Source organism: Podarcis vaucheri, assembly GCF_965113315.1.
Source record: "Podarcis vaucheri genome assembly, chromosome: 8".
NCBI lineage: Eukaryota > Metazoa > Chordata > Lepidosauria > Squamata > Lacertidae > Podarcis > Podarcis vaucheri.
The window spans coordinates 59,360,892-59,380,263 of record NC_138766.1 but is presented as its reverse complement, the minus strand read 5'-3'; the positions used below and the strand labels follow the sequence as shown (position 1 = coordinate 59,380,263).

Genomic DNA, 19,372 nt, shown 5'->3' with positions numbered 1-19,372 from the left:
TGTCTTGCATTCACTACATGAATAACTGTAGTAGGATTACATTCCTAGTGTTTAAAGGTCTCTTTGGGTGATGTAGACTTTAATTTTCTCCAACCATTAACCATAGTTAAGGGATTATTATTACTTATATTCTACTTTCCCATACAAAATAGTTCAAAGCAGTTCAGAAGGACAGAGGTTGTAAAGATTGGGTTTCAGCACTGTGTGAACTTGCACAATAGAACACTGACCTCTCCCTCTTGCTGTAGCCATGGTTAATGGCTACATCAGTGCTGACATTAACTGTAATTGACTAACAAGTGTATGGGTAACCATGTTAGTGTCCTATAGATGGGAGGTATGTTGGGAGAAGTATGCTTCAAGTATCTAGCGTGGATAACTGACTAGCTCTGGTAAAAAGCACTCCTAATTAGCACTGCCACTGGAACCTCTGCAAACAGTGCCAGTCAAAAGTAACCCTATACAGTGGTACCTCAGGTTACAGACACCTCAGGTTACAAATTCAGCTAACCCGGAAGTAGTACCTTGGGTTGAGAACTTTGCCCCAGGATGAGAACAGAAATTGCGTGGCAGTGGCGCGATGGCAGCAGGAGGCCCCATTAGCGAAAGCATTCTTCAGGTTAAGAACGGACCTCCAGAACGAATTAAGTTTGTAACCCAAGGTACCACTGTACTACAGTGGTTCCCAATTAGCTAAGTACTGCAGACCCCTTATTTTTAAAAAGCCAAGCCATGGACCCCCTACTTTTGAAAATTTTGATAGTTTTCTTCAGGTGAATGGTGCCACAGACCTCCTGGGGTCCGCGGATTACCAATCTGGAACTACTGCCATACTGCAAACATGATCAAACTTGATCAAAGAGAGTGGACTCTGTCCAAAGCAGGCTAAACCTCAATTTCTTTTAATACCAGTACAGTCATACCTTAGTACTTGAACGGAATCCATTCTGGAAATCTGTTCAACTTCCGAAAATGTTTGAAAACCAAGGCGCAGCTTCTGATTGTCTGCAGGAGCTTACTGCACTCAGTAGGCAGCTGTGTAAGGTACATCAGATGTTCAGGTTCCAAATAATGTTCGCAAACTGGAACACTCCTGGGTTTGTCAAAACGTTCAAGTTGCAAGTCGTTCGAGAACCAAGGTACAACTGTAGTTATACAGATAGTAATGAAAGCATCAAACAGCACTTCAGATAGATTTGTTTGGGATCCTGGTAGCGTGCTGCTAATCACTGAAACCATATATTTATTAAAGTGACTATAACCATTTTTAAATTCTTATAGCAAAATATTTGGTCTTCCATCTTCATCAGTTGCTCTGATAAAGCAAATAGTGAATAAGATATAAATATCTCACTATCACTATCTCACATCTTTTAGAGCATAACAACTATGTGGTTACATTCTAGAAACATATCAGTGGCTAAAAACATAAGAATGCAGAAGCATAAGTAAGCACTAAGTCTCAAGAACCAGCAGTCTAAAAACATACTTAAAGAAAGGCAGATTGGAGCAAATAAGCCTCTAACCATGGTTAAGGGGTGTGTGGGGGCGGAGGTGGGATTGTGCAGTCTGCTGACCCACTCCTTTAAACATGATTAATGGAGGTAAACCATCCAAAGCCTAATTTCAGAAATAATTATTTTCTGTTTTTTTGTTTCCAGAGACGTGGGGCAATATCCTATGACAGTTCTGATCAAACTGCATTGTACATTCGCATGCTAGGTAAGTGTGGTTGTTTGTTTCAACACCCAGATGTATGTATATACGTGTGGCTGTCTGCTGTTAATTAGATGGTGTACACTACTGCATTTTAAAACCTTTCTGGTTTTTATTCCTCCCTCTTCAGCTTTTCACAACGTGTGTTGCTGTTGCTTGCTGTTTGGCTCTGAGTATTTCAATATTGTTTAGCACAAATTTCACACATTCAGGCACTGAGCATAAGGTAAAGGTTATCACAAAATAGGAGATCACAGGCTCCCCAGCAATGCAGATTTAACAGAGAAGCGATGAAGGCATTGGGGTGGGTGCAAATATTAGAGAAAATTTTATATTTCAACATTTCATATTGCACATTTTATGTATTAAGGCTGATATAGTTGAGTAGTAACAACCTTTGCTTGCTTTGAAGGTTAGTTCTTGTAGCCGTGTTTCTTATTTCAAATGCACAAAGAGACTAGCAGAAACTTGGCACATATGAGATTAAGAATTTGTTTTCTTAAAGTTGAACTTGAATGACTCATCCAAGCAAATATTTGTATAGGAAAGTTTCAGCTTAAACTGTAAACTGAATATTGTTATGTGATAGCAATCTTGAAATAGCACAATGGTGACTGATGGGAAATGGATGAGTGTGAGGAGTTTCAATTAAAAACATTTAAATTGCTTGCTATAAATAATAAGCAAATGTTGGAGAAAATTCCAGCATAATATGTAATCAGTGTTCTGTGCCTCTTAAAAAAACAAAACAAAAAAGCAACAATTTTTGCTTAGGTCGTTGGCTTATTTATGTTTGGCAGGGACTTGTTAATAGGATTTTAGCTTTGAGATCATTGGATCATGAAGTTGCTATTGCTGAACTGTTAAATTTCCTAACAGTAGTAGAAATTGATGGCCGTCAGTAAGTTACACATTTGTTACTTGTATATTATTGTAGCCTTTCTGAGCATCTCTCATTTTAATCATTCTCACAAGTAGAATAATATGTCCATTTGTGTCCATGCATTTATCTTTGTCACTCTTTGCGCTTTACAGTCCAGCCTTGGAAAATTAGCTGCTCTTTCCAGGACTCCATATGGGATACCTTCATCAGACATAGCTAGTTTTCAGCTGCACTGCAGCCATTGGTGTTTCTGCTCATTCTCCTTTTAAAAGGAATGTAATTGTTGGTGCCTATGCTTCCATGGATCTCCTGGTGTTTACATTTGTGGAGTCAGCTTTTCCTTACCATTCAGTGTAAACCAGTTAGCTTCTACTTGGATTATTATATACTCTTTCACAGAGTTCTTTTGAGCTATTTGGATAAAATTCAGTAGCCTTATGTACTATTAATTAAATATGTACATGTAATATCAATGAGTATCAGATCTTTAGCACTAATAGTCATTTACTATCTTTTAATTTTGAAGTTAAAGTTTATGGAGATAAATCACATTATAAAGGGGGGATTAAACCATTCCATAGTCATTATATATTATATGATACAAGGGAAAATTATGGATTTTCTTAGACAGAGACTAACATCAAATCCAGTTATTTTATTAACAGAATTATATATCATTAAAAGATATTTTATTGGGGCTACACTATGAATTACACAAAAGTTTGAAGGGGCAGCAACATTGGTTTAGCTTGCTGATAACCCCCTTGTGTATTGCAATGTATGCAAAGGGATCTTTAGCCCACCAACTTCCTTCTGTGTGAGCTGAAGGGTGGTCCTTAAGTCAGAGTAGATCCACTGAAAGCAAATCTTTTCTGAGTATGATTTGGTTGGATGTCCCTGTTAAGAGTTTTCTCCCAGAACTTCTCTTTTGTGTCTGAGTTTAGATATAGTCAAATAGAGGTTTAAACTCATATGCAGAAGAGCTCTACCAAAGCCTCTGTTGCTGCTCACAGTGGCAAAGAGGCTGTTTAAATAGCCCCATAGGAGTAAGTTTTTAGTGCTTAATAAAAGGGGGCCTTGGCATTTGGGGCTGGGCTGGGCTCATATAGCTTCAAGGGAATGAGCTTGCAGGTCACCAGTTGCCTACTCCTATTATAATTGACTTAGGTGTTCTATTTTGTGATGGTACTGATGTTTGAAAGTCATTTTAAAAACTTTTCCTTTCCATCCAGACTACATAGCCCATGAGGGGATTGTTAATTGTGTGGCAAAAGCAACTTTCCTTGTTCTACTTATCTTTAGTGACTGTGGAGGTATATTTGCACAGCAGCCTATTTAATTTATATGTGTCAGGAGATAACATAGAAAGTTTTAAACTGTATTGTGGAATTGTTTGTACCCTGCCCTAGAGCTTATGATAAAGGGTGGGTAATAAATTGCAACTAAATAAATAGAGATAGTTTATATACTCCAGTTTAACTAAGGATTTGTTCAGTCAGAATTCTTTCTCAAAGTTATACTAACAGTGAAATCAGAAATGGGTCATAGGGCTTGCCTGACTCTTCCACTGCTGTGTTAACTGGGAGAGCCTGTATCAGTTGGACTATGCAGTCTCTAGTTCAGAGAAACAGAGAAGTTAATCTGAAACCAGTGTATAATAGAGAATCTATTGGTCCAAAATGCCAATGAAATTTTGATAAATAACTTGGGGGCAACTGTAGATTTTAAAAAACGCAGACTAAACTAACACACGCAAATGCTATTCTATGAAATACCTAGATAACTCTCGTAAAAACATTGGCGTTCAAAGCAGGTAGAATGAGGAAAGAACATTATGCAAGTCATGACTGCTATAAATGCATAACTGCATAACTGTCTATAGTCTTGGAGAATTCTTGGACAACAGGTGAGGTCCCTGCAGATTGGAGATAGGCAAATGTTGTCCCCATCTTTTTAAATATAATTTTTATTAACAATTTCTTAGTTTACAAAAACATGTGCATTGTCTCTTTGGGTAGCGGGGGGTGGGGTGGGGAGACCCAGGTACCAACCAGTGGTGAGCTTGACATTGATACCAGGAAAGTTCATAGAACAGATAATGAAACAGTTGGTCTGTGAGCACTTAGAAAAGGATGTTGTGATTACCAAGATCCAGCATGGGTTTCTCAAAAACAAGTCATGCCATTTCTTGTTTTGATAGCATTACAAGCTGGTGGATCAGGGGAATACTGTGGACATAGTGTATCTTGATTTCAGTTAGGCATTTGACAAAGCCCCTCATGATATTCTTGTGGAGAAGCTGGTAAAATGTGGATTGGACAAGGTAACTGTTAGATGGATTTGTAGCTGGTTGATAGACTGAAACCAAAGAGTGATCACTAATAGTTCCTTGTCATCCTGGAAAAAAGGGACAAATGGGGTGCTATTCAACAGTAGAAGAAACTCCCATGAGAGGTGGTGGACTCTCCTTCCTTGGAGGTTTGATGGTCATGTATGATGTAGCTGAGATTCATGCATTGAGGGGGTTGGACTATCTGACCCTCTGGGTCCCTTCCAACTCTAAAATTCTATGATAATATATTGTTATATTGATCAATTATAAAAGATAAGTGCAAGTTAATGGTCTTCAATCTATCCACTTTGAATGCTGACTCGTTTTTTAAAAAAGATATCTAACACATCATAGAATGGCATTGTTAAATACTGATTTTATTCTGCATTTGTTGGTGTTCAGCCTCTCACACATTTATTGCATCATTGGATAATCTGTATAGATCCTTCTTTGGAGTCCAGTTTGCTTCCATTCTCTTTTAGTTTTTGATGCTGCTGTCCTTCTGTTTTTTGGATCTATAGTATAGCCATTATGATTAAATTTTATTTATCACTACATGTGCAAGTTGAGGAGTGAGTATTGTCTGAAGAAGTCTTAAGTAAGCCCTTACGTCTAAATTTTATTTAGTCAATAATCTGTTGTGGAATAAATGTAATTTGTGAATGCTATTAAAAGAAATACATACCTTACGTTATATCTAACAGTTGATAGCTACTCAGTTGCAGTTTAATTATTTTTCCACAGGACATAATCCCTGGTGTAAGTAAACAAATGGGCACATGCTACTTTAAGTGGTCTACTAACAGTTTTGCTGAGATCATTAGTTAGCTTATTAAATACCCTCTCTTCTGTTTGATAGCATGGTATTTTGCAGAATCGTGTACAACCTTTTAAAATGTAATTAAAATTATTTAAAAGTAGTACCCATTCTCTCCCAATTTATTCACTTGAGGAAAACTGTATACTGTAATATACATCCTGAGTTATCCTTTCCTTGAGGTTGCATCTGTTACCAAGGAAAGTGCCCATTCTCTCGCTGCTGCTTGGTATTTCAGTTATTTCTTGTTTTTTTTTTTAAAAAAAATTCTCTGTTCCTTCTGTGCTAGATATATAGGGTGTTACCAAGTCCTAATCATACTCAGTCTATTCATTGAATCAAATGGATTTAGGTTACTTAACTCAGCAGGTTTCAGTGGATCTTATCTGAATATGATTTAGTTGGCTATAATCCATTCCCCTCTCCCCCAATTATCTGAGCTATTTAGATACAGCTTGTGCAAAATTATATCCTGGATAGATATTTAATTCTGTCCTCTCATTCTAAGGTCCTCTATCTTGGGAATTTTCCCTCCTCCACTCTGGAAAAGTAAACAAGTTGGAGGAATAATTGTGTTGGTCTAGTTTGCTGTTTGTTGGTTTTTTCCAGGATTTACCATTTAAGTTTTTTAAAATTCCCTTTGTCTTCCCTGCAGTTCAAACTTTTTTTTTTTAAACGGTCATGGGAATTGAAAGTATTCTGAATGGAAGCTGGGTTCTCTACTATTGGGAACCTGGAATTCTCACTATTTAAATAGGTAATGGTAGAATAGTTACTAGAGCAGGGCAAAGGTTTATGCAAATCCTCCTAGCTCGCTGGTGTTCCAACAAGTGCTACTATGCAGCTCAATCATCTGTCCTGGAACTGACTGTTGAAGCAGCTGGATTAGTCTGTCATAGGCCAATACTTCTTCACTTGAGGGGTGGGATCTGCTACTGTCTTTTACAGGAGGCAAATTCCCTTCCAGTCCTCAAGTACACTAACTCTCAAACTTTAGAGAGCTAACAATTAAAAAAGAAGGATAACACTTCTAAACTTAAAGAGTAGCAGAAAGAAACAGATGCCAACAGCAGCACTACTGTTGCCAATTCAGAAATATATGCAAATATATGCAAAACTTTTTATTAAGCCAGGAGAGATGGGCATAACAGTTTTTTTTCTGGTATACTTCGTATTTTTGGACAGTGACTTTTAAAGGCCCCCACTTTCTACTCATAGATATCCTTAACTTCAGTGAGGGGAACTCTCAGCAGGACCTGCCCAGAATATCTTATTAGAAGGAGGTATTTGTCATATAGAAAGTGCACTGGAATGAAAACCTCCCAAAAACTGAGGTGCATGTAGGTTGTTTTAAAACAATAAAAGGAAAATTAGATGACCTGGCTATGTCTAGACAATAAACATAGGTGGTGTAGTATATTTTACTGCTAATGAGTGGGACAACCTGATTAAGTGATACTACTTAAACATGCACCACGTAATTTGCTCTAATTACCAATTGCTGAGGGCGATGCTAGCAGAGTGAGTGATTTGTCCTGGGACAATGAGTCTTTACTAGGCAGTAGTAGTACACTGATCTGCTATAGCTAAGTACATAAATGGAAGTGGTCCTTGAACTTGAGAAAGCATATCCTTCGTGAAGCACTGCTGTTTGAAGAGCTCAAACATAGGGAGAAAAAGAACATTCTGACTTTTGAAACCAAGCAGTGGAATAAGCAAATAATCAGTGGAAAAAGCAAAATATTTAAAACAATGACTCTGAAATTCAGACCTTTTAAAAATCCCAAGTAAGTTTTTGTAGGAACATCTTATTTGTAATTGAATTCATTATCTGTTTGGGGTCAACTTAGATGCAACACTGTGGTGAACAGTTAGTGCACAAACACTCTGGCATTCTTTCCTTATATCTGATACTAAAATGCTTGATCAGTGCATTTCCTGGTTCCACTCACATTTGAATTTCCAAAATTTTGGTAACAGGCTTAGATGCCATGGTTAAAATTATTAATTTTATGTTTGTATGTTAAGATAATAAAAGTATAAGACTCCTGTCTACTAGCTCACAATCTCAAGAGGTGCAAGACAAAAGGAAAAAGGAAGGGGGGAGCATTGGAACAGCTGTTATTTCACTAGTTAGTAGAAGGCACCAAGTTGGTTACTCTCACTTGTCATGATGATCTCCTTGGAATAGGGCTGCCCAAGACATTTTGTGTGAATGAAGATCTACACCAAGAACAAGCAGGGAATAAAGATGTATATTGGGAGCAAGGCAGGGAATCAAATCAACATTACTTGACAGTTGAAACTGGAATCAAAGTCTGTTGTGGAGGACAGGGCTCCTTCTCTGAATCACACTGGGCAGGTACGGATCCCAGGAGACCCCAGAGGGCAGTGCCTGTCATTTCCTCCCAAGTGTGAGAAGAGACCAGAATCACCACCTATTTGCCAAGAGTCCACTGTATAGGGGGCATGGGGTGGGGAGCCTGCCAAGAACGCAGCAGATCTGGCCTCCCAAGGAGTGTGTTGCAGCAACAGCAGCAGCAGGCAATGTATTTGTTGGCGGCCAGATCTGCTGCCCCTTGTGGATCCTGCCACCCGAGGCAGTTGTCTCACCTTGCCTTAAGGGTGGGCAGGGCTGGCGCCACCCTGGAAGACAGGACATACAGTCCATGGTCTGCTGGCTGGTGACAGAGGTTAGAGTTAGTCTTGTTACTTTGCTGTATATCTATTACTGTGAAATTGTGACAACATTCTCCTGGGGATATGTTTTTATAACTGGTGCTTGCAAAACTCAGGGTGCTTAAATTTGATGCAGTGTTGTATAAAATGCTACATTTGAGGTTGTTTTTTGTCTTTGAACGTGTCTTCTGTGTAAAGCAGAGCAAAACTTTTAAGATAAGAATATAAGTAACAAAAACATTTTATTGAGTTGGCAAAAGATGGATCCAAAATAGTCTATGCTTTTAACAAGGAACAATTTTCACTTCCAGCTGCAGCACTGAATGTGAATTGTAGGGGAAGGCAAGGGGGTAGCACAGTGGGCTGAAGTAGTTGGTGGCTCCTGAAAGCCCATGTACATGCACAAGCCATCAGATGCAAATGTAATGTGGAATCCACAATTCAGTGTTGCAGCCATTTATAGTAATAGTTTATTATCAACGTTACAATTTTTTTTTTGTTCTCAATACAGATTGTATCTTGTCTGTATTGTAATCTGAAATGTAGCTTTAATTCTATTTCTAGGAGAGTTTAATAAAACTCAGCTTAAACACATTCAGTAGCCAAAGTTTGATTTCTCACTGTATATTTGCCAATTTCCTTGCTGAGCATAATGGTGTGCTCTTTAATGTTGCAGTAAATGGTAATAAATCTGACAGATGAGTATTTATTGTGGCTACAGTAAAACACACAAAATTGAATCAGTGCTTATGATTGAAATATGCTATATTTACCAACATTAAATTTTGTACCAATAGAACAGAGGTGGGGAAACGCATGCATGGGGGCCAAATGCAGACTTCCAAACCTCTCTATTGGGTCCTTGGCACTCTTCCCATGCCACACCCCTCACCAGCTTTTTTTCACTCTCTCTTTGAGTGTTTTTGCTTAACTTGAATGTGTTCTTGGACTCTTAATAATGAGCTTAATAGTGAGCTCTTAATTGTGTAGAACCTAGCCAATTGTACAAAGGTAAAATTTTCTTGGTCATCCTGATAAATAATGTTTATTGGGGAAAGGACAGGGGAATGTGACCCTGTTATTCTTCCTAGGTCTCTCAGTTGCTTTTGAAACCATTGATCATAGCATCCTTCTGAGCCAACAGTGGGATTGGTATTGGAGGCATTGCGTTACAGTGGTGATGGTCTTTTGGCTCCCTGGTAGTTGTGATGTGGGCTGCTGCAGGGTATAATCCTGTCCCCAATGCTGTTTAACATCCATATGAAGCCATTGGGAGTGGTCAGTAGGAAATGAGGATTGAGGTATGCTGATGATATCCAGCTTTACTTCTCTGTAGCATCTGAACCAGGAGATGCCAGGCAAGCCCTGGACTGGTGTCTGGGTTCAGTGGTGGGATGGATGAGGGCCAATAAACTAACTCTGAATCCTGGTGAGACAAAGGCACTGTGAGTGGCTCCCAAGTCCAGATAATTGGTCAATTATTGCCTGTTGTAGATGAGGTCATAGGTCCCCTGAAAGAGCAGCCTAGTAGTCTGGGGGTGCTCCTGGATCCATCTTCATTGCCAGAGGTCCAGGTGACCTCAGTGACGAGGGGTGCTGCCTTTTAAGACCGCTAGCTGCAGCTGGTGCAAAATACTGTATGGTTACTGGGACAGGATGTAGCCAAGCACACCCCACTGTTGAAAGAATTGCATTGGCTACCAAGTAGCTGCAGGGCTACATTCAAGGTTTTAGTTTTGGTGCATAAAGCCCTATACAGTCATACCTTGGGGTAAATATGCTTCAGGATAAGTATTTTTGGGTTGTGCTCTGTGGCGACCCGGAAGTAACGGAGTGCGTTACTTCCGGGTTTCGCTGCTTGTGCATGCACAGACAGTCAAAATGACGTCACGCGCATGTGCGGAAGCGGCGAAATGCGACCCGCACAGATGTGCTGTCACGTCTTACATTCTATACAGGATACGAACGGGGCTCCGGAATGGATCCCGTTCGCATCCCAAGGTACCACTGTACAGCTTAGGTCCAGAATACCTGGCAAAATAATATTATCCTATATATGCCTAATCAGTCACTGCACTCTGCAGGTGAGGGCCTCCAACAGGTACCATCTCATCAGGATATCTGTTCTACACAGCGTAACAATTGGACCTTTAATGTTGTGGCACCTACCATTTAAAATCTCTCCTCTTTGACAGCTGCTGTTTTTTTTTTCCTTTTTTTGTCTTTCCTTTCTTAAAGAAGCATTTTAAATTGAGATCTTTCCCAGTCTTCAGCTGTATTGGAATTGTTTTAAATATCACTCGTTTCATCACACATTTGCTGCCCTGGTCTCCTTTGGGAGGAAGGGTGGGATATCAATTTCATAAATAAGTAAATAATTTGTTTAGATTTTACCAGTGCCATTTAATGCATAGATAGAGTTTGGCATAACATGAGCAAGCCTTAAACCTCAATCAATAGACGGGGTCAAATGCACAGTGCTAAAAGTTCATAAAATGTTTATGTAAATGACTCACAACTCCAGTTCCAGATACTCCTTGGCCATTATGACATTTTGATTTCCATGTGGTGTTTCAGTGCCCCCATACCTTGAATCAAGTGAAATACAGATTTTTTAATTATTATTATAAAAGCATGTGGGGTCAGTTTTACCACTACAGTGGTACCTCGGGTTACAAACACCTCACGTTACAAACACTTCGGGTTAACCCAAAAATAGTACCTTGGGTACCTCGGGTTACAAACACCTCACGTTACAAACACTTCCGCTAACCCAAAAATAGTACCTCGGGTTAAGAACTTTGCCCCAGGATGAGAACAGAAATTGCATGGCAGCGCAGCGGCAGCAGGAGGCCCCATTAGCTAAAGTGGTACCTCAGGTTAAGAATGGCTTCGGATAAAGAATGGACCTCTGGAACGAATTAAGTTCGTAACCAGAGGTACCACTGTATTGTGGTGACTGACAGAACTTAAAAATACATGCACTTAAAATCCTAGGGATTGAAGTGTCCCTGCAAAATGCTGCTCAGTTTATTAAATTCTTTTCATGGATGGGATCCAGTGTTATGCCTTCTCACACCATGAGACTACTACTTGTCCTTCCCCTATAGTCCCTCTCATCTGCCCCAGTGATTTAGGAAACCTGTTGGAGCAGATTTTGAGGGCTTGTGGGGTGCTGGAATATGGGGATAAGAGAAACCAGAAGACCTGCTGTGCAAGCAGATTTCTGTAATGGATGCAGACAAACATAACTACAGATGCTTAGCCCAGAATTTGCTTTTTTCATATTTTGTAAGAAAAGAGAAAATCGGTTATTTGAAAACAATATTTTCATAATTATAATCAAGGGACTTTAGGTGAACCCTATACTCCTATAGGAATAAATTTCCAAAATATGTTGTTGAAGGTTTCTTCAGGTATTTTTATAACCAGTCAGCTCTAGCAGCTAAAAACATACACCAGCCAGTGGCTAAGAAATGAACACATTTGCGGAGAATGGAATGTAACAGCTGCTGACTTTGTCATTAATGTGCCACTAGCCACTGGATAAACTAAGGAAAACTGTGGCCCGTTGCAGGGAGGGAGACTGACAAGAAATTCCCTCAAGATTCTTTACTGATAAATTCTGGAATATCAATGCCAACTAGCATTTTTGGTTCTTAAGGAGATTTGATACTGGTAATTTACATGTCAGAGAAAGAAGATGATTCTTCCTTTTTTTTTTAACGCTGTAGTGAAGTTTTGGCTCATAGGCCTAATTGGTCTGCCAGGGTCAAAGCGTAAGCAGCATTTCTCTTTCCCTAAATCTTAGCACTAAGATCAAAGATAAGCTTTTTTCTGCTCTGACTAGTTGAATTTTGAATCAGCTGATATATAATGTCAGGTAATTGACAGCTGAGCAATCCTGCCACAAGTTCAAGTAGACATTATCTGTTTAAATGCCAGTACTGTTTAGAAGCTAACAGCCACAATGGAGTGAGTTTGGAGTTGGTTATACTGTACTCTGAGATGAATACAGAAACATAGTCATATTGTCTGAGATGTCAAGAGAGGAAGCTTCAGAATTGGTAGGGCCTTCCACCAGGACAGCATAAAAGAGGAAGCTATTGCCTCTGTTGTTAATGCAACAACAGAAAATTGCAGCAACAATGTGCTTCATGTAACCATTTTGTCTGTTCTACTCATGCAGTTGTGAAATGTGCTGCTTGAGTAATGTGTGCTATGGTTGCAAGGTCTGTAAGATTTGTTGTTGCAGGTAATTCACAACTCATGATTATTGCACAGTTATACTTGTGTAACTGTTATAATATGTATGTTAATAGCGCAATATGTTTTATGTTTAAAAAACTGTGGGGTTAGTTAGATCCTACAAACTGTTCTTGTAGCTTTATGTGCTTTGAGTTGTGGGGTATTGTTGACCCTGATAATTTATCAGCAGGTTTTTTTTTATACTGAAAATAAAGTTCTCAATGAAGGCATACTTTAGCTTGCAAATGGTGTCATGCTTAATATAGTTTTATTGGGGCACATTTGACTAAAAGATTGTAATTTGAGGCTTTTTTATGTTGACAGCGCTAAGCTCACATAGACCCTCCCCAACTTCCCTTGTCAAAGCAAATAATAATTTGCCATTATGGCTGAACTGATCAAACGATGATTTGTGCAAGCCAAATTAAAATTTAAAACAAATGAGGAAGTTGGGGTAGGAGTGAGTGTGTTGGTCAAAGGCTAGTTCACATAACATGGTTTGCTGCTATTTCCAAACTGGATAATACCGTGAGCTGTTCAGTTGTAGCAAGAAGCAAAATAAAATTCTGTGTTCTCGTTTAGTTATTTTCACCTCATTATGGTGATAAAACATAGCAGATGCAACTTCATCTATGTACTTATAGCTAGATTTGATGAGGTAGGAAAAATTTATAGAGAGCATGCAATTGCATGTTTGAAAGATTTTAAAGACTTTGTTTTGAACTATCATCTTTAAAATAAAAGGCATTGATCAGGGCATTTAGTAGGTTCACTGTATGACTGTTACACTACATACAGAAACGTCTACACCTTGCAACTGTGCTTGGTTGCAATTTTCTCTGTAGCTCTTCGACACGGTGTATTTCACTTTTGACCCTATTTCTAGGAGATGTACGAGTAAGAAGTCGGGCAGGATTTGAAACAGAGAGAAGAGGTTCTCATCCATACATTGATTTCCGTATTTTTCACTGTAAGTATTTAAATAATAGCAGAACAGTAATAAAGGGTTCCATTTGTGTTTGGCTGTGGGGCTTCAAATAATTGATGGCTGATTTAAAATGGAAATTTACATAATTTTTTTCATTTCCCTGCAAATCTGTTTGGAGAAATTAAGAATTTACACTGTGTGTGTGTGTGTGTGTGTATAAATAAATCCATGTGCTACAGAGGTGAAAAGAAACTGTTTCTTTTAAATTAATGAATAAAAGGTCCATATTCTCCAGGATGCTATTCAGTCAGCTTGATATGAAGCTGGTCTAAATCATATTCTTATTCCCAAGTACAGTATGTCACCAATACACCAACAATACCTGTGCACCAATAACTTCTCTCTGTATGACTGATAGAAGAAAATTCTTATGTAGCTATGCATGCTGAATATTAAAAGTAGGTTGGATTCCAGAGATGCAATTACTCAGCTAACTGAACACTGTTGGAAGATATTGACTTTTTCTAATTCCCCCTGCTGCCTCCCCTGAAAATTTCCTCTGAAAATCTGCTCTGGTAAGGGGGAATCCTTCAAAACAACATGGGAGATGACATGGGGGAAGGTGAAATTGTTAATTGTCTCCCCTTCACCTCTCTTGGATCAGACTTGCTTTTGTGAATAGAATGAGCCCTCTATGGAGGGGCAAGTCTGTATTCAATCCATTGCCTATGCTGTTGTAATTCATTTGGTAGAGCTTTCTTGTTTAATTGAAAATTCCAATGGTAAAACTTCTCAGCAGTACAGCTTTTGGTTTCTAGCAGAATCTTGCTCCCAGTAATTCAGGTTTCCTGAAGTTTAGCTTAGCTATTTTTTCTGCAGCATGAAGCCTGTTTCAATAAATACTCAAAAAACAGAGCTGAACCTAACTGCAGTGCATGGAGTCTTCACCTACAATGTCAGGTGTTAAATTTTTATTTTATTTTCCCATTTTTTGTTGATTGTTTTATGTACACCACTTAGAAATGCACATAATTAAACTGTATATAAATGTATTGAATAAAAGAAGAGAAAGTAGTTTAAATTGTAAAATAACCTCCTCTTTGTGATATTCTTCTCTCTCCCTTCTCCCTAAAGTTAAGAACTGAAAGATATTATGACAAAGAATGAATTATCTTTGTTTAAGCAACCATTATCTTTAGATGGAAGTGGAGATATTTGTCCTTTGGCATGAAGGTTTGAGAATAACATTGACAAGTTTCTTCAGAAAGAGAAATCATTCACTATCCATAAGTAGTAGCACAACAATAGAACGGTACTTGATAGGCCTTGGTAAGACATTTAAAGCAATTTTTTCAGATGCAGTTATCCCCATAGTTTCCCTCTTGGGCAATCCTACACCAAACACTAACTTTGCACATATATATTTCTTATTTGAGAAATTATTTGATTAATTTTCTTATCTTCAAAATGAAGATGCATCCATATTCCATAAATATTTTAAAATGTTTAGTTTGGTCTGAAAGTTGCTTCCTAATGTTGATGTTTCTGAGAAGACTTGGCTTGGCTTCAGCTGGACATTGTATAAAGAAGCAGCATTATGCCTGAGATGTTTTTCTTCCACGGGATACTCTTAAAGGCTTATATAAATTTGCCAAAACATCCACCTGATCTCTCACACATAACTTTCATAACTGTAACTTTCAGCTGATGTACGTTGTTTGATGGTTTAGTTAATTTTATTTATTGTAAATGAACACTGATTTTATACGTGTTTGTCGTTCTCTACCCCTTTCTGGAGATCATGTGGTGCATGGTGGGCTATCAGTATTTTAAATAAATAAAGTGGAAGAGCAATATTGAATCAGTTTGTGAGTTGACATGATAACACTTGTCTGAAGGGCTGTTGCATAGTAAAGGGCAAATACTCGGTGCTGCTTCAGTGGGCAGGAGTAGATGTAATGGGCTTAATATACAGGAGTTAAGATTTTGGTTGAATAGTAGGATAAACTTATTGACAATGGAACCAATTAACTAGAGACATAGTGGGTTTTGCCTTGCTGAAGATCTTCAAGAAAATATTGGACAGCTGATGGTCTGGAATCTTCTTGCTCTGGTTTCCTGTATCTTTAGGAACCTCATGCTTTTGTCTTTTGTCACAGTTGGACTTTTGTCACAGTTGTGGCGACAGGACCAGACACTGTTTTCCAGAACTTGAAGTTTGTAGCATTCAACTTGTGTTTATAGTCACAGAAGTCTCTTAAATTCCAATAAAGTACTTTTTAAAAGTCCCATGCCCTCATCTTTTTTTTTTAAAAAAGGCTTACCTTTTCCAAACAGAATTGACATATGAAATACCAGTTTCCTTCTGTAACAAGTGTTGAGCAAAGTTTGAATCTTACAATGAACTGCATATTCAATTAAAAATGTGTTTTGTTCCATAGAGGTAATATTCTTGTTCTCTGTTCGTCTGCTAATTTTTAATTTTGAACTGAACAGATGGAGAATTTATCTCTAAAAATTGAGACACAAGCAGAGGGCTTTCTAATTTCTTCCTCAGTGTAAACAGCAGTAGAGGGTTTCTCAGGGTTCTCCTCTTACATTCCCACACTGCTCACTCCCCTACACAAAGCAAGACAGGTGAATTGAAGTGAGCAGCCAAAGCATGCAAAGGAAGAGTGCTTAGCAGTTGCTGTTGTTTATCTCTACTCCAGTGCATTATTATTAGGGTGCAGGTTTTGTTAGCTACGGTAAATCTTAGGAGGCTGCCTTATGTTGAATCATACTGTTGGCCCGTTTAGGTCAGTATTGTTGTATTTGGAAGCAGCTCTCCAGGATTTCAGAGAGGCCCACATGGAGGTGTTGAGAATTAAAACTCTGACTTTTTATGTGCCAAGCATGTGCTTTATCATTGATGTATGCTCCTTCTTTTAAATGCCAATCCCAGATTATGGTATTTGTGCTAGGAGTGTTCAAAACATTTGGACAAGTTAATAATGGGGCTGCTTAAGACATACTTAGGGCTTGTCTAAATCAAGCAGGATATCTCTGAAGTGTCCTAGACCAAAGCAAGGCGTTCCAAAGTGCTTCAGAGATGTGGTTGCTGCAGACAGTGTGTCTGCAAAGATGGAAACATTTCTCCTGAAGCTTGCCATTAAAGGAAAGGCGTGCGTACTTGGGTGGGAGGGAGGAAGAACTCCTTTGTAGCTGATGGGTCTTGATTCTGATCAAAGAGAATGATTTTACCAGGGTGCTTCAATCACAATGCTTTGGGGAAGGAATGTTAAAGTAATTTATCACTTTGTTCTTCTATCTCCTGTTCTGTAATTGTTGTTTTGGGGTTGCTTGCTTGGAACACAATCAGCATCCATTTCTCTGTGTCCACACATTCACTCCTGTCAAATTAACATTGCACTTTCTATGGGCAGAATCCAACTGATACATCTAGTGCAAGGATTTCCATGTGTGACATAACTTCCCTTCCCTTTCATCTTCTACCCTCTCCCCTGGTCCTCCAAAAATCGGCTCAGAAGGATTGGAGGAAATGCACGCATTTAAGGGGGCATGCAGGGAGAGGAGAGGAAGGGGATGTTCCTTTGTGCAGGCCAAAGTCCTTGCACTAGCAGATCTACATAGTTTGATACCACCCTATAACTTTGGGTGCCAGTTGAGCAGAACACAAGCATGTAGCTGCATTTTTCATTAATCAGAACTTCCTAGCCTCTGCTCTCTTCTTTTTGAAATTTTGCAATTACTTTCCTTGGGCACCTCTATAATGTATGACATAGGGGAGAAAGCAGATCTCCCCTCCTAGAAATCAACTTTAAAGGCAACTAGTACAAAACCCCATAGACCTATTTGTTGATAATTAGGCTGGGTTCTTACACTGGGATACCTCTTTCCATGTATGTTATATTTTAATGCAGCTCCTCACAAAGCAATGGGGGGAAATTAAGTGAATCTGTTTTACCCAACCTCAAATTGTTAAGGTTTCGTTGCAGGAAAACTACTGCAGCTATCCAGTGCAGTGAATTCATTCCCTCAGAACTGGCAATGATGCCTGCTTATTTCTTTCAGTTATCCCTCTAAATAAAAATACTATTCCATTTTTTTGGGGGGGGGGCAGTATCACATTTTAAAGGTGCCCAGCATAGAAAATCCATGAACCTCTTAGAAATTCAGCTGGTGCTATCCGCTCAAGATGGATAATAGGTCTGCAAATTTCATTCATTTCTATCAAAACAGAAAAAGTTGAAACTATTTTTTAAAATTCCTCATGAATGTGAATGGAAGGAGCACAAAGCTTCATTTTTCTCCCAATCAGGTTTTGAATTCAGACCCTGAGCTCAATTTTACATCTTATGAATTGGTGTAAACAACAGCAGCAGCATGTTGGTGTATAATATAGTGTGTAAACAGACTTAAGTTTGTAAAGGGTGCTTTTGATCATTGAAACATTAGTTGAGTTGGAGCATAGAGATATGAGTGTGTGGAATTTATAATTTTAAAGCTCAACCTATTGTATATTAAAATTCAAAAATGGTTATCTTGAGATATACAGTATGCTCACAACTTATGCACATTTAACTTGTACACATTCAGCTTGCTTGGCAATGGAAAAAAATAAAAAGGGGGTTGGGAAGAGGGCAGTTGTCCAGGAAAAAAGACTTTGGCAGTCCCGCCCTCCATTAAACGCAATGTGTTTTGGTTATGTGCAACTTTGACTTTAGGTGCGATCTACAGAACATATGCCCTGCATAAGTTGTGGGCTTACTGTATTTACCTTTTTATATGCTTTCCCATATTTCTCCACTTTCCTCCTCTTCCTCCTATTTGAGTGACTTATTTCATTTGTGCTGATGGTGTTTATTTTTAAAACAGTAATGTGTTCTTTCCCTGTTTTCTCCAGTTTGCATGCTTCTCATGTAATACTTTTTCACTTGGCTACACCCCCAAATAATCAGTGCTGCTTTAGTGTTATTATGGACAGATGCAGACTCATTATTTCATTCGTGTAGGTCTTTTAAAAACTTGTTCTAGAATGAATGGAAGAGAACTTTTCAAACCTTAGGTTCCGATAAAAAAACAGACTGACTGGTTTTTATCTCTGATCAGGATCATGGGATCTTTAAGTAGAGGTGAAAGATTTAAAATCCTGTGGAAATGTCAAGACATTGCCTTGTAAAAAGAGAGGAAGATGAAAGGTTGTGTTCTTGTGAGAACAATGTGCCATACTAGCAATGAAGAATGCTGAAATTCACTTTTTAGTATGTTACTAGGAGCATGTGTAAGGTTTCCAAACTGCTGTGTACTATTTTTGATTAGCTAAAATTAATGTTTCATGTGTAAACTTGGTGGGGTGGGTAGGGTTATACTGTAAATTCTTCTTTTATTTTAGGAAGGATAAAAACAAAATGGATTTCAGAATTTGCTTTTCACACTATGAAGTGTAGCTGTCTTAGAGGATTTGATGTTCACCACATAATTAAAGTTTTTATTCCACTGAAGGAAGCAGACGAAAGAACCTTAAATTTAACAAACTAGAACAGTTATTACTACTTCACAAACTGAAAACACAATAAAACCCACAGGGCAGTTTACAACATAAAACCACAAAATGAGAACACAAAATACATAATAAAAGCAAGAACAAAAATGTAAACAAACCCTTCCCACAAACACATTTAAAAGGCCATAGAATGTTAATGAACTAAATGCTTGGATATAGAGAAACGTTTTCTTCTGCCCCTAAAGATGAAGCTGCCAGGCGAG

The 19,372-nt window shown here is 38.4% G+C and overlaps 1 protein-coding gene across 3 annotated transcripts in view; it reads left to right on the top strand.

Moving 5' to 3' along the window:
• The window catches only part of PDE7A (phosphodiesterase 7A), a 48,360-nt gene that overhangs the window by 10,920 nt on the left and 18,068 nt on the right, over positions 1 to 19,372 (top strand). Inside the window, exons 2-3 of one of the 3 annotated variants that reach the window (XM_082233898.1) lie at positions 1,662 to 1,722; positions 13,562 to 13,645. In XM_082233898.1, the coding sequence (XP_082090024.1) occupies positions 1,662 to 1,722; positions 13,562 to 13,645 (145 nt within the window). Of the gene's footprint in view, positions 1 to 1,661; positions 1,723 to 13,561; positions 13,646 to 18,782; positions 18,805 to 19,372 lie in introns of those variants that run through there. The other 2 variants (XM_082233899.1, XM_082233900.1) reach the window with 2 other exon arrangements.